The 14,004-nt window shown below is 42.7% G+C and overlaps 1 protein-coding gene across 1 annotated transcript in view; it reads left to right on the forward strand.

The window, feature by feature from the left end:
- The window catches only part of LOC129703229 (fibrillin-3-like), a 214,382-nt gene that overhangs the window by 191,743 nt on the left and 8,635 nt on the right, over nucleotides 1–14,004 (forward strand). Inside the window, exons 78-82 of the mRNA XM_055645508.1 lie at nucleotides 1,544–1,669; nucleotides 3,342–3,467; nucleotides 6,720–6,845; nucleotides 9,018–9,143; nucleotides 10,062–10,187. Coding sequence (XP_055501483.1) covers nucleotides 1,544–1,669; nucleotides 3,342–3,467; nucleotides 6,720–6,845; nucleotides 9,018–9,143; nucleotides 10,062–10,187 — 630 coding nt within the window. The remainder of the gene's footprint in view (nucleotides 1–1,543; nucleotides 1,670–3,341; nucleotides 3,468–6,719; nucleotides 6,846–9,017; nucleotides 9,144–10,061; nucleotides 10,188–14,004) is intronic.

The following is a 14,004-nucleotide window of genomic DNA, read 5'->3' on the forward strand; positions in this document are numbered from 1 at the left end:
GAGGTTCTTGGGGTGGAGAGGGGTGATAGCGGTATAAGGGGGAGGGTAGTGTCTTGTGTTCTGTGTCTTGTGTCTACTGTTTGTGGGTAAGTGTGTCTGTTTAGTGTTCAGCCATGAGCGAATGGCGGTGCGGGCTCGACGGACCTGGTGGTCTACTCTCGCACCTACTTTCTATGTTTCTATGTTTCTATGTTTCTTCCATCCAGATATGCTGCCAGGCCTGCTGTAGTCACTCCAGCATTTTGTGTCTATCTTCGGTGTAAACCAGCATCTGCAGTTTCTTATTCTACATATATTGTGTTGTCCCTGTATAATGACAGCCTGCAATCTGTTACAATTCAGAACGTTAAATGACAAAGTTTAAGCTGGCGGACAAAAATGCTGGAGAAATTCAGTGGGTGAGGCAGCATCTATGGAGCAAAGGAAATAGGCAATGTTTCGGGTCGAAACCCTTCTTCTGAATTCGATGTTTCTGCATCTGCTGTTCCTTCTTAAACAAATTAAAGCTGGCAATGCCAATTGCAATAAACATAGAAACATAGAAAACAGGTGTAGGTGTACACCATTTGGCCCCTCGAGCCAGCACCGCCATTCAATATGATCATGGCTGATCATCCAAAATCAGTACCCGTTCCTGCTTTCTCCCCATATGTCTTGATTCCATTCGCCCTAAGCTATAACTCTCTCTTCAAAACATCCAGTGAATTAGCCTCCATTGCCTTCTGTGGCAGACAATTCCACAGATTCTCAACTCTCTGGGTGAAAAAGTGTTTCCTTATCTCAGTCCTAAATGGCCTACCTCTTATTTTTAAAGTATGACCCCTGGTTCTGGACTCCCCCAATATCAGGAACATTTTTCTGCATCTAGCCTGTCCAATCCCTTAAGAATTGTATATGTTTCTATTAGATCCCCTTTCATCTTTCTAAATTCCAGTGAATACAACCCCAGTCGATCCATTGTGAAACAACTGTTTCAAAAGTCATTAGCAACTGTAAATGCTGATCAAAAGTACCTTCATAGATTTTGACCCAATAATGTGCTCCAGCTCTTTGTTCGTTGAGTGTAGAGCCAATACCTTATAATGTTAACAATTCAATGTGGTTGATATAACGGCCCTGTAAAATTTAGACCCCACAAATGTATTTGGCACCAAATATTGACTGAAAAATTATATAACTTTATTCTCAGTGAATCTACAATATAATGAGATGTTTTTGACAGAATTGAAAACAAAGATTAACTCCTAGTTGTTAAGGATGTTCACAATTCAACACACCTACTTGTATTAATAATTATGTTATTTTACCAAACATATATAAATATGAAGGCACTGTGATGTATATTGTATATGAAACCAAGAGTGTCTCATCCTCAGCTGAAATGTTTTATAATGTCACAGCAATATTCTTGTGGAGAACATCATTTACTGTGCCACCACAGAGTGACATCCTGCTGTCTTTGTGGAACAGAACACTAAGTGAAAGAGTTAGAGCTGGCAATACCAAATGCTATGCAAGAAGTTGACATGTCATTTAATTGCAGATATCGATGAATGTGCAACCAACACCTCAACCTGTCAACAAAACTGCAACAACACAATTGGAAGCTTCATGTGCAGTTGTGACCCAGGCTTCAGCATTAATGTGGCCAACTCTTCCCTTTGTGATGGTGAGAATTTTAAAATACAAAGTTTCACATGGGAAAAAGGGATATTTGAGCGCCTCTGTGAATTTTCACCAAACGGGTTTTCTTTGCAATGAGAAAATGTCAAAATAACTAAATTGTTATATATCAATCATTAACTGCATTTTTCAGCAAAATACAGTGCTAACCTATCTCAGCAGGTCAAACCATATCTGTTGAGGAAATGGATAAACAATGTTTTATGTGGGTACACCTCTTCAGGCCGATTGTCATAGTGTCATAGTGGGGGAAGAGCTGGAAAAGAGATGTGCGCAGGTTACAGGTTGAGTGGCAAAGGTCTGAAGTAAAAGGGAGACAAAAGGATGAAAGATAACGAGGGAAGAGCAATGAAATAGAAAGCCAGACGGAGGGATACAGATGGAAAGTGGTGGATGGTGTGCGCAAAGATGGTGAGAATAGTGTGAGAACTGGGTGTTCATTGGCATAGTTGGGGCTGAGGGGCATGTGGGGAATAGGAAAAATAATTGGGGCACTGCAAACTTTGGTGGCCTGACAAACAGATTGTAGTCAAAAATAATGAATCAGTGAGGATATTGTTTCATTCATTGTGTCTTCACAGAATGGGTACAATTCCTGCAGAAGGAAATGTAAAAGAAAGGATACATTATTTAAGTTGTAGGATTGTGTATTTCAATTTTTACCAGAGCTAAATTATTATTCAGGTGTGATGCTAAACATAACACTTAATTACGTGTTTTCAGCACCAACATGCCCAACTCTTCCCTTTGCGATGGTAGGAATTTTCAATTGGAAAGTTTTGCACATAGGGAAAAATGGCATGTTAGATGTTCTCTGTGAGTTTTCACCCAAGCGATTTTCTTTGCAATGAAAAAATGTAAAAATAGAGCTAAATTGAACTAATAGAACTCAAAACCTGTAAAACATCGAGCAGGCCTGCACACGAACAAACCTTGCAGATCATCATTCTGCGCCAATTGCCAACTGAACAGCCACATAATATAAAGTACCAGCGTAACTCAGCGATTGAAGCCACATCTGGGATGGAGCAATGCAGGTGCAATGTGATGGGTGCAGTTTGGCAAAGGTGGACAGGATAGTGGAAGAACTGGGTATTCACCAGCATGCTTGGGGGAGGGGGCATGGTGAAGGGCATGTGGCTTATAGGAAAAAGAGAGGGGGATGTGGGTTGTTACTTAAAATGGGAGAATTCAATGTTTATTCCATTGGGTTTGTAAGATAACTATGCGGAATATAAGGTGCTGTTGTTCCAGTGCGTATGTGGCTTCACTCTGTCAATGGTGGAAGCCAAAGACCCAAAAGGTCAGAATGGGAATGAGAATGAGAATGGTAGTTAAACCCTGAGAAGGGCTGGGGAGGCCAAGTCAGTTGATATTTTTAAGGCAGAGATAAGCAAATTCTTGATTAGAACACCTGTCAAGAGTTAGGGGGAGAAGGCAGTAAAATGGAATTAGGCAGAGATCAGTCATGATTGAATGGCGGAGTATACTCAATGGGCTGAATGGCCTAATTCTGCTCTTTTGATTATGAATATTAGAGCAGCAGGATTGTATATCCTCTTTTGCTTCTCATGATGGCAAGTGTGAGAGTTTTATTTACAAAGACAAAGACAAAACTCTTGCAAGTGTTTGACATGTCATTCAATTTTTTCCTCCAGACATTGATGAATGTGGAACCAACACATCGAACTGTCAACAAATCTGCACCAACACAATCGGAAGCTTTGTGTGCAGTTGTGACTCGGGGTTCAGCACCAACGTGACCAAACTATCCCTTTGTGATGGTAGGAATTTATTAAAATTAAATTATTCACAGGGCAAAAGGGATAGTAGTTTTTCTCTGTGTATTTTCACCTTAGAAACATAGAAACATAGAAATTAGGTGCAGGAGTAGGCCATTCGGCCCTTCGAGCCTGCACCGCCATTCAATATGATCATGGCTGATCATCCAACTCAGTATCCCGTACCTGCCTTCTCTCCATACCCCTTGGTGCAGCTGTCATATGTATGGCTAAAGGAGATTACCCCCAAACACCAGTGGTGAGGTCTAAAGGTGTTAATATTGACCACTATAAAATGGAGAATCCCTGCATTTGTCAGAATTGCTTAACCTTTTTGGTTATAGGCTGTGGATGGTGCTGACCAGTCCAAGCCTCAGATTGATATGCAGGACGGTTAAAGATCCAGGTGTTCTCCTCATTTCCCCTTAATTGATAATCTGTTTTACTAAAAGTCTGATCTTGATCACTTCCTGTTGTTCTGTATATTGATTTTAGAAAAAACGCTGCCACATACAGCTGTGATTTTTGGCCATCTTACTCAGTTCCCCAACGCTGTGCAGGACAAGAGGATTTTTCCCTTCGATTAAAAATAAAAGAGTATTAGTGTTAAAATGTTAAGATTCTCTCTCCTGAAGGCCACGCTCCTTCCGGAGGGAATATGAAACCCCGAAGTGTTGAGTGCCTCAGTTAGTCTCTGAATGATGGGGGAGTGTGAGGGTCACGTTTTTTCAGTCTGAGCTGTGAATAACACTGAACACATGTCAACCAAACTGTGAGTGTTATTTTACTGACCTTGAGTGCCCTTAATGTGGTCTGAAAATGAAAATGTGGTTGCTTTGAAATAAAGCACAGCAAATGGTTGGTGGTGGTTGCTTTGAAATAAAGCACAGCAATTGGTTGGTGGTGGTTGCTTTGAAATAAAGCACAGCAAATGGTTGGTGGTGGTTGGTTTGAAATGAAGCACAGCAAATGGTTGGTGGTTGGTTTGAAATGAAGTATGGAAAATGGTTGGAGGTGGTTGGTTTGAAATGAAGCATGGCAAATGGTTGGTGACGGTTGGTTTGAATTGGCAAATGGTTAAAAGTCTAAACTTGACAAGTTCCAGTTTGCACTGTATATTGATTTTAGATAAAACTCTATCACTTACGGCTGTGATTTTTGGCCATCTTACTCAGTTCCCCCTCCGTTCATCAGGTGCAGAGGATTCTTCCCATCAATGAAAAATAAAAGTGTTATTAGTGTTTAAAAAATGTTGAGAATCTCTCTCCTGTCAATCATGCCATGAAGGCCATTCCCCTAAAGGTGGGAGGGGGAGGGATTATAAAAACCGAAAGTGTGGGTGTGGCTCAGTCTCTGCAAGATGGGGAAGGGAGAGGTCACAACTGTCTGAGCTGTGAATTAACTGAACACACTGAATGTCTACTGAACTGTGTGTGGTGTTTATGTGGTGTTTTGTGTGGTTTTATAGAGGTTTTATGTTGGTTTCACCCTGCTTGAAAAGGTATGAAATTGCTTTGGAATGTGTTGGCCTTGCACCCAGCATGAAATTGTATGAAACAGCATTTAAATTGCTGGCCTTGCACCCTGATGAAATGGTATGTATCTGCATTTGAATTTGGTGACCTTGCACCCTGCTTGAAGTGGTATGAAACTGCACTTGAATTAGGTGGCCTTGCACCCTGCATGAAATGGTATGAAACTGCACTTGAATTTGGTGGCCTTGCACCCTGCATGTAGTGGTTGGAAACGGCACTTGAATGTGGTGGCCTTGCACCCTGCATGAAGTGGTCGGAAACTGCACTTGAATTCGGTGGCCTTGCACCCTGCTTGAAGTGGTAGGAAACTGCACTAGAATTTGGTGGCCTTGCACCCTGCTTGAAGTGGTGGGAAACTGCACCTGAATTGGGTGGCCTTGCAACCTACTTGAAGTGGTATGAAACTGCACTTGAATTTGGTGGCCTTGCACCCTGCTTGAAATGGTAGGACACTGCATTTGAATTTGGTGGCCTTGCACCCTGCTTGAAATGGAATTTCAAGGAATAGCCGTGATTCAACTGTCAGCCCACCAGCCATGAGTGAGCTGCCAACACATCAGGCTTGAATGACTGAGCTGCCACCGCAAGAATCCATTTGACCCACAATGTCCATACTAGCCCTCTGGAAACCAGTCCCTTCAGCCCACAACACCAATACTAGCGCTCCAGAAAGTGCGCCCCCCCCCCCCCCCCCTCCCACCCCTCCACTGGCCACCAATATTGGAATTGGTGGAGAGGTGGAATATTGCTTTGGGGCACCAGTCCTTCCATGTGAACATGGCACCCAATGGGTCCCACTTAGTCTAGTATGTATTAAACCTTGGTAAATAAACTTAAATGCATTGATATGATTGGATTGGTGCAAAAGAAATGTAAATAATGTGAATAGTGTTGCAACACAGTTACCCTGCTGTTTGTTGATTGGCCAAACTGTTAAACCCTAGCGGAATTGTTTTGTGATCCAGGGTAAATGTTGCATTATTCAGTTGACTAGCTTCTTTCCAGAAGCTTCTGTAAGAAACATCTTTGTAGACTCTCTGTAATTGGATTGAGGAACTATCAATAATGTATTGATGAAATTAATATGTTTGATTGGATTGTAAGGGAACAACCACTATGTAGATCGACCCCTCAAGATTCGTGGACCTTTAAAATGTAGCCCCATTTTGGATCGGTGTCGATCTTCTGGAAGGGCGCTTGGGACTGCGTGTCTTTTGGACAGTGTCTGCTTGCATGATGCTGAAGGGCTTGGCCAGGCAGAGTCATTGATCGAACCCGTGGTGGTTTAAGTATCGTATAGGGGAATTTGCGGTTTGTTCTAAAAATAAAGTTTAGTTGGTCCAGTGATTGACAGAGTTTTTTTTTTACTGAACTAGACTAAGGGGGGAGGGGGGCCAAGCATTGGTAGCATATTTACAAAGGCTTCAATCCAGCGATTGACCTTGCTTTATCTGAGCTGATAAATCTGTGCTACCAAATGAATCATGGTGTGATCACAAATTATGTCAAATTCTCAGTCCACTTAAAATTTCCTTCATATTGCAGTGCTAGACTCACCACAACTGGAATACTTTTTTGTTTGGTCCACATCCCTCCACATTCGATCCATATCCCTCAAAACCTTTCCTATAAATGTACCAGTCCAAATGTCTTTCATTTATTGTTATTGTATTTGCTTCAACTATTTTCTCTGGCAGACTAACTGAGCTTATTTCTCCAGATATCAATGAATGTGCAGCCAACACCTCAAACTGTCAACACATCTGCACCAACATAATCGGAAGCTTCCTGTGCAGTTGTAACCCAGGCTTCAGCACCAATGTGACCAACCCTTCCCTTTGTGATGGTAGGAATGTTTTAACATAAGGTTATTTACAGATGGACTGAAGGGACAGTAGTTTTTCTTGGTGTGATTTTGCCGTGGTGCAGCTGTCATATGTACGGCTAAGGGAGATTTCCCCCAAACACCAGTGGTGAGGTCTGAACGTGTTAATATTAACCAAATTAAAGACACTATAAAATGGAGAATCCCTGCATTTGTCTGAATTGCTTAACCTATGTCAGTGGAAAATTACGGGCTGTGGATGGCGCCAACCAGTCTGCGCCTCTGATTGATATGCAGGAAGGTGAAAATGAAGAGGTATTCTCCTCATTTCCCCTTAATTGATAATATGTATTAAAACTCTGTAAATGCATTTAAATGCATTGATATGATTTGATTGCTGCAAATGAATTGTAAATAATGTTGCAACCCAGTTACCCTGCTGTTTGTTGATTGGCCAAACAGTTAAACTCTAGCAGAATTGTTTTGTATTCCAGGGTAAATGTTGCATTATATGTGTGTTGGGTCCTTTGTTGTTTGTCATGTACATCAATGATCTGGATGAAGGTGTGGTAAATTGGATTAGTAAGTATGCAGACGATACCAAGATAGGGGGTGTTGTGGATAATGAAGAGGATTTCCAAAGTCTACAGAGTGATTTAGGCCATTTGGAAAAATGGGCTGAAAGATGGCAGATGGAGTTTAATGCTGATAAATGTGAGGTGCTACACCTTGGCAGGACAAATCAAAATAGGACGTACATGGTAAATGGTAGGGAATTGAAGAATACAGTTGAACAGAGGGATCTGGGTATAACCGTGCATAGTTCCTTGAAGGTGGAATCTCATATAGATAGGGTGGTAAAGAAAGCTTTTGGTATGCTAGCCTTTATAAACCAGAGCATTGAGTATAGAAGCTGGGATGTAATGTTAAAATTGTACAAGGGATTGGTGAGACCAAATCTGGAGTATGATGTACAATTTTGGTCGCCCAATTATAGGAAGGATGTCAACAAAATAGAGAGAGTACAGAGGAGATTTACTAGAATGTTGCCTGGGTTTCAACAACTAAGTCACAGAGATAGGTTGAATAAGTTAGGTCTTTATTCTCTGGAGCGCAGAAGGTTAAGGGGGGACTTGATAGAGGTCTTTAAAATGATGAGAGGGATAGACAGAGTTGATGTGGACAAGCTTTTCCCTTTGAGAATAGGGAAGATTCAAACAAGAGGACATGACTTCAGAATTAAGGGACAGAAGTTTAGGGGTAATATGAGGGGGAACTTCTTTACTCAGAGAGTGCTAGCGGTGTGGAATGAGCTTCCAGTGGAAGTGGTGGAGGCAGGTTCATTGGTATCATTTAAAAATAAATTGGATAGGCATATGGATGAGAAGGGAATGGAGGGTTATGGTATGAGTGCAGGCAGGTGGGACTAAGGGGGAAAAAAGGTTGTTTGGCACGGACTTGTAGGGCCGAGATGGCCTGTTTCCGTGCTGTAATTGTTATATGGTTATATGGTTATATAGTTGACTAGCTTCCCTCCAGAAGCTTCTGTAAGAAACATTTTTGTAGACTCTCTGTAATTGGATTGAGGAACTATCAATAATGTATTGATGTAATTAATATGTTTGATTGAATTTTAAGGGGACCACCCCTAGGTACTTTGGCCCCTCAAGGTTCGTGGACCTATAAAAGTTAGCCCAATTTTTGGATTGGTGTCGATCTTCTGGAAGGGCTCTTGGGACGATATTTTGGACATTGTCTGTTTGCACGAGGCTGAAGGGCTTGGCCAGAAAGAGACATGGGGGGGGGGGGGGGGGGGGGGGGGGGGGGGGGGGGGGGGGGGGGGGGGGGGGGGGGGGGTAAGGGGGGGGGGGGGGGGGAGCGTATTTACAAAGGCTTCAATCCAGCGATTGACCTTGCTTTATCTGAGCTGAAAAATCTGTGCTACTAAATAAATCATGGTGTGATCACAAATTACAAGTCAAATTCATAGTCCTCTTAAAATGTCCTTCATATTGCAGTGCTCGACTCACCACAACTGGGATACATTGTTGTTTGGTCCATATTCCTCCATGTTTGATCCATATCCCTCAAAACCTTTCCTATAATTGTACCAGTCCAAATGTCTTTCATTTATTGTTATTGTATTTGCTTCAACTATTTTCTCTGGCAGACTAATTGAGCTTATTTCTTCAGATATCAATGAATGTGCAACCAACACCTCAAACTGTCAACAAATCTGCAGCAACACAATCGGAAGCTTCCTGTGCAGTTGTAACCCAGGCTTCAGCACAAATGTGATGAACCCTTCCCTTTGCGATGGTAGGAATGTTTTAACATAAAGTTATTTACAGATGGACAAAAGGGATAGTAGTTTTTCTTGGTGTGTTTTCACCTTGGTGCAGCTGTCATATGTACGGCTAAGGGAGATTTTCCCCAAACACAAGTGGTGAGGTCTGAACGTGTTAATATTGGCCAAATTAAAGACACAATAAAATGGAGAATCCCTGCATTTGTCGGAATTGCTTAACCTTTGTCAGTGGAAAATTACAGGCTGTGGATGGCGCTAACCAGTCTGAGCCTCAGAATGAAATGCAGGATGGTGAAAATGAAGAGGTATTCTCCTCATTTCCCCTTAATTGATAATATGTATTAAAACTCTGTAAATGCACTGAAATGCATTGACACGATTGAATTGCTGCAAATGAATCGTAAATAATGTAAATAATGTTGCAAGAAAGTTACCCTGATGATTGTTGATTGGCCAAACTGTTTAACCCTAGCAGAATTGTTTTGTGTTCCAGGGTAAATGTTGCAATATTTAGTTGACTAGCTTCCTTCCAGAAGCTGCTGTAAGAAACATTTGTGTAGACTCTCTGTAATTGGATTGAGGAACTATCAATAATGTATTGATGTAATTAATATGTTTGATTGGATTATAAGGGGACCACCCCTATTTAGTTTGGCTCATCAAGGTCCATGGACCTATAAAAGAATGAATCTTGGTGTGATCACCAATTACATGTCAAATTCATAGTCCTCTTAAAAGTTCCTTCATATTGCAGTGCTTGACTCACCACAACCGGGATACGTTGTTGTTTGGTTCACATCCCTGCACGTTTGATCCGTATTCCTCAAAACCTTTCCTAAAAATGTACCAGTCCAAATGTCTTTCATATATTGTTATTGTATCTGCTTCAACTATTTTCTCTGGCGGACTAACTGAGCATATTTCTCCAGATATCAATGAATGTGCAACCAGCACCTCAAACTGTCAACAAATCTGCACGAACACAATCGGAAGCTTCCTGTGCAGTTGTAACCCAGGCTTCAGCACCAATGTGACCAACCCTTCCCTTTGTGATGGTAAGAATGTTTTAACATTGTTATTTACAGATGGGCAAAAGGGATAGTAAATCTATGTGGGTCTAACATATAGCTGTTGATTAACTTAATAATGAATGAAAGAAGAATATCATTTCATTTGCTGTGAGTCATCATAGAATGGGTACTTACCCTGCAGAATGAAGGGTAAACATAGGGATGATTGGTGGATGGATGGGTAGATAGATAGAGAGATAGAGAGAATAAACGAACATTGGGACTCTGGAAAATGACGCTGGAGAAGTACTAATAGGAATAAGAAATGGCAGATGAATTGTATACGTTTTTTGTCTCAGTCTTCACAGCGGAAGTCACCAGCCAGAAATTTGAGAGTCATAGGGCATAAGTAAACGGAATTGATATAACTAAGGAGAAGGTGCTTGGGAAGCTGAGAGGTCTGAAGTTGGATAAGACACCTGAACCAGATGGACGACACCCCCATGGGTGCTGAAAGAGGTGGATTTAAACACTGTAGATGCATTAGTAGTGATCCTTCAAGAATCGTTAGAGTCGGGGTGGTAACAGAGGGTGGGAAAACTGTAAATGTTATTCCGCTGTTCAAGAAGTAGCGAGGGAGAGTGGAAACTATATGTGTAGGAAGGAACTCCAGATGCTGGTTTACACCAAAGATAGACCCCAGATGCTGGAGTAACTCAGCGGGACAGGCAGCATCTCTGGAGAGAATGAAAGGGTAACGTCCGGGGGAGGGGGGGGGGGGGGGATGTCTGGGAATCACCAAGTTGCAGAGCTAAGTGGGGTAACAGCCGCAGGGAAGAAGCTGTTCCTGAACCTGATGGTCCGGCATCGGAGAGACCTGTAGCGCCTCCCAAATGGGAGGAGGGTAAACAGTCTGTGGTTGGGCTGAGAGCAGTCCTTGACGATACTGCTCGCCCTTCGCAGACATCGCTTGCTCTGGACAGACTCAATGGAGGGGAGTGAGGAACCGGTGATGCATTGGGCAGTTTTCACCACCCTTTGCAGTGCTTTCCGGTCGGAGACAGAGCATTCTCCCATTCTCCTGCATTCTCCCCAAAACCTCTGACGCTTGTACCATGTAGAGTTTAGAGTGTGAAGCCGTGCTCTTCGGTAAGGGGGATCAAAATGCCAATTGCTTTTAAAAGGAGAGAGTCTGCAAATTATTGAAGTTCAGATGGATCCAGATATTCCAGTGAGCCAACCATAAATGTCAGCCAGCAGATCCTGCACATCTTTGAGAAGGTAAATGGCACTTCGACAGTATTGTTGCATATTTAGACATTAACAAATGGAAGAATTTAATGGTGATGGCCCCCCCCCCCCCCCCCCCCCCCCCGCAGGACAGGGGGGGAGGGTTGGGGGGGGGGGGGGGGATGGGGCCATCACCATTAAAATCTTCCATTTGTTAATGTCTAAATATGCAACAATACTGTCGACGTGCCATTTGCCTTCTCAACTTCAACCCAAACCCAAACAACCATTTGAAGGCAGTGCTTTTTTACCTCTAACCATATTTTCATTTTCAAACCAAATTAAGGGTACTCACAGTGCTGTAGACATTTGTCAGTGTCATTCAGAGCTCTGATTGAGGCACACCACTTGCAGAGACTGATTGAGGGACACCACTTCCTGGTTTTATAGTTCCTCCCCCCTGCTGCCAGCGGGGGCAGCAGAGAGAATGGAGAATTTTGTAAAATCATTAATTTCTCTGTCATATTTCATCGACGGGAAAAATCCTCAACACACATATGGCGGAGGGGGGATCTGAGCGAGGTGGCCAAAAATGACGGCCGTAGGTGTCGGCGTTCTCTCGGAAATTGCAGCACAGATCGCCAAAACCGGTCAAGAACAGAGTTTTAGTAATATAGATGTGTTCCTCAGCACCAACCCACGCTCCCTCCCTTAGGACAGTTCGGGTTACAGAAATTCACCCTCATGGAATTCATAAATCACAATTCGAAGCTTCATGTGTAGTTTTTGACCAAAGTGACATCTTAAACATATATTCTCTAGGGTTTCAAAATTGATGAGGTTAATCGGCACTAGGATATAGAAAAATTGAGCGATTGGGTGAAAACCTGCCAAGTGGAATTTAGTTTGTGCAAGTTTGAGGTCATGCTCTTTGGTAGGAAGTATCTAAAGACCAATGCTATCTAAATGCAGAGGGACTGTAAACGAGAGAAGGTCAGAGAAATCTAGATACTCCAGTGCAATGGTCAAGAAGGCAAATGGCATGATCTCCATTATTGCCAAGTAGTTAGAGTTTTAGAATAGGAAAGATTTGTTGTCAGTGCCATACTTGTGCATAGCTAGCTCCCCTTACCTGAATAAAGTAGTTAGAGTGCACCTGCACATGATGGCAGTTCAGCTTATCAAAATTCATCCTTACTGAATTCACAAATCTGGAATCTGAATTCACAGGCCAAAGACATTGTTCAATACTTCTGCCATTTCTCCAAAGGGTATGTAAACCTGACCGTACTCTGATGCCAATGATCAATGTGGCAAAATTGGCTCACACTTCGCTTGTTATGTTCTGTAAAGTAATTACAATATTTTTGAGAAAGAGAGATCCATTTACTCAGCTCCCAGTGTACAGTGCATCTGCAGTCTATGGTATGTCTGAATATTATTGTGTATCGTGTCAGTTGTCAAAGTCAAATCCCATGCAGGCTGTTGATGTGCAATTCACTTGTTTTTCGCCCGACATCAATGAATGCACATCAAATACCTCAAACTTTCAACAAATCTGCTCCAACAGAATAGGAAGCCTCATGTGTAGTTGTAAACCAGGCTTCAGCACCAATTTGACCAATTCATCACTTTGTGATGGTAGGAATTTTTAAATTCTGCAACGGGACATGGAAAGATTGATTGATAGGCCGTAAATCTTCCAATTAGTATTTAGTTCGGGATAATGTGACGTTCTTTTTGGTTAGAGGAAGTAAAAGTCCAATTGCTATCTAAATGCAGACAAATAGCAAATGAGTGAGGCTTAGAGCGACCTAGATGTTCTAACACATAAGTCACAAAAAGTTAGTTGGCCAATCCTACAAGTAGAAAAGAGTCAAAGGACATTTTGACCATTATTGGCAAGTAGTATTGCCAGGGGCAGTTCTGTGGCACAGATGTTATCACTGCACCAGAGGTCTCAAGTGTTGTCTGGAGTTTGCACGTTCTCCCTGTGACCATGTGGGTTTCCCTTAAGGAGCTCAGGTTTTTTCCCACATCCCACAGATGTGTGACTAATTGGCCTCCGTAAAATTGCTCATCGGGTGTCCAAAGAGATTTTATAATACACTAGACCAAGTGCAGACCCGTTGGGTCTGCTCCCCCAACGCAGCCGTTCCCTACCCATAGGCCTCATGGGAGACGTGGTCCTCCAACTCAAGCAGATCAGGACTCAGCAGTGCGGCTGTTTTTAAATGGCGTCTTTGAGGCGAGATGCGGGCGCCAGCAGCCGTTATGGTCGCTGGCCAGCAGGAGGCGACAAAATGAGTGAGTGGTGGGGGGGGGAGAAGGATTTTATTAAAAATGTGTACATAAACACGACAACATTTAATCAGGAGTGGATACTTGGAATAAAAAGTGAAATCTCTACCAAAATGGAAAAACGCTCGGTGTTTGTGGGTCTGGTGTTGGCATAGCAACGAATCAAAGGCTGGCACCCACAGGCTGGCAACCACAAGTCAGGCAGAAACACAGCCAGCCAGCAGCCAGCAGCCAGAGTTTTAATATACTAGACCAAGTGCAGACCCGTTGGGTCTGCTCCCCCAACGCAGCCGTTCCCTACCCGTAGACCCCACGGGAGACGTGGTCCTCC

The sequence above is a fragment of the Leucoraja erinacea genome, chromosome 14 (assembly GCF_028641065.1).
Source record: "Leucoraja erinacea ecotype New England chromosome 14, Leri_hhj_1, whole genome shotgun sequence".
Lineage (NCBI taxonomy): Eukaryota > Metazoa > Chordata > Chondrichthyes > Rajiformes > Rajidae > Leucoraja > Leucoraja erinaceus.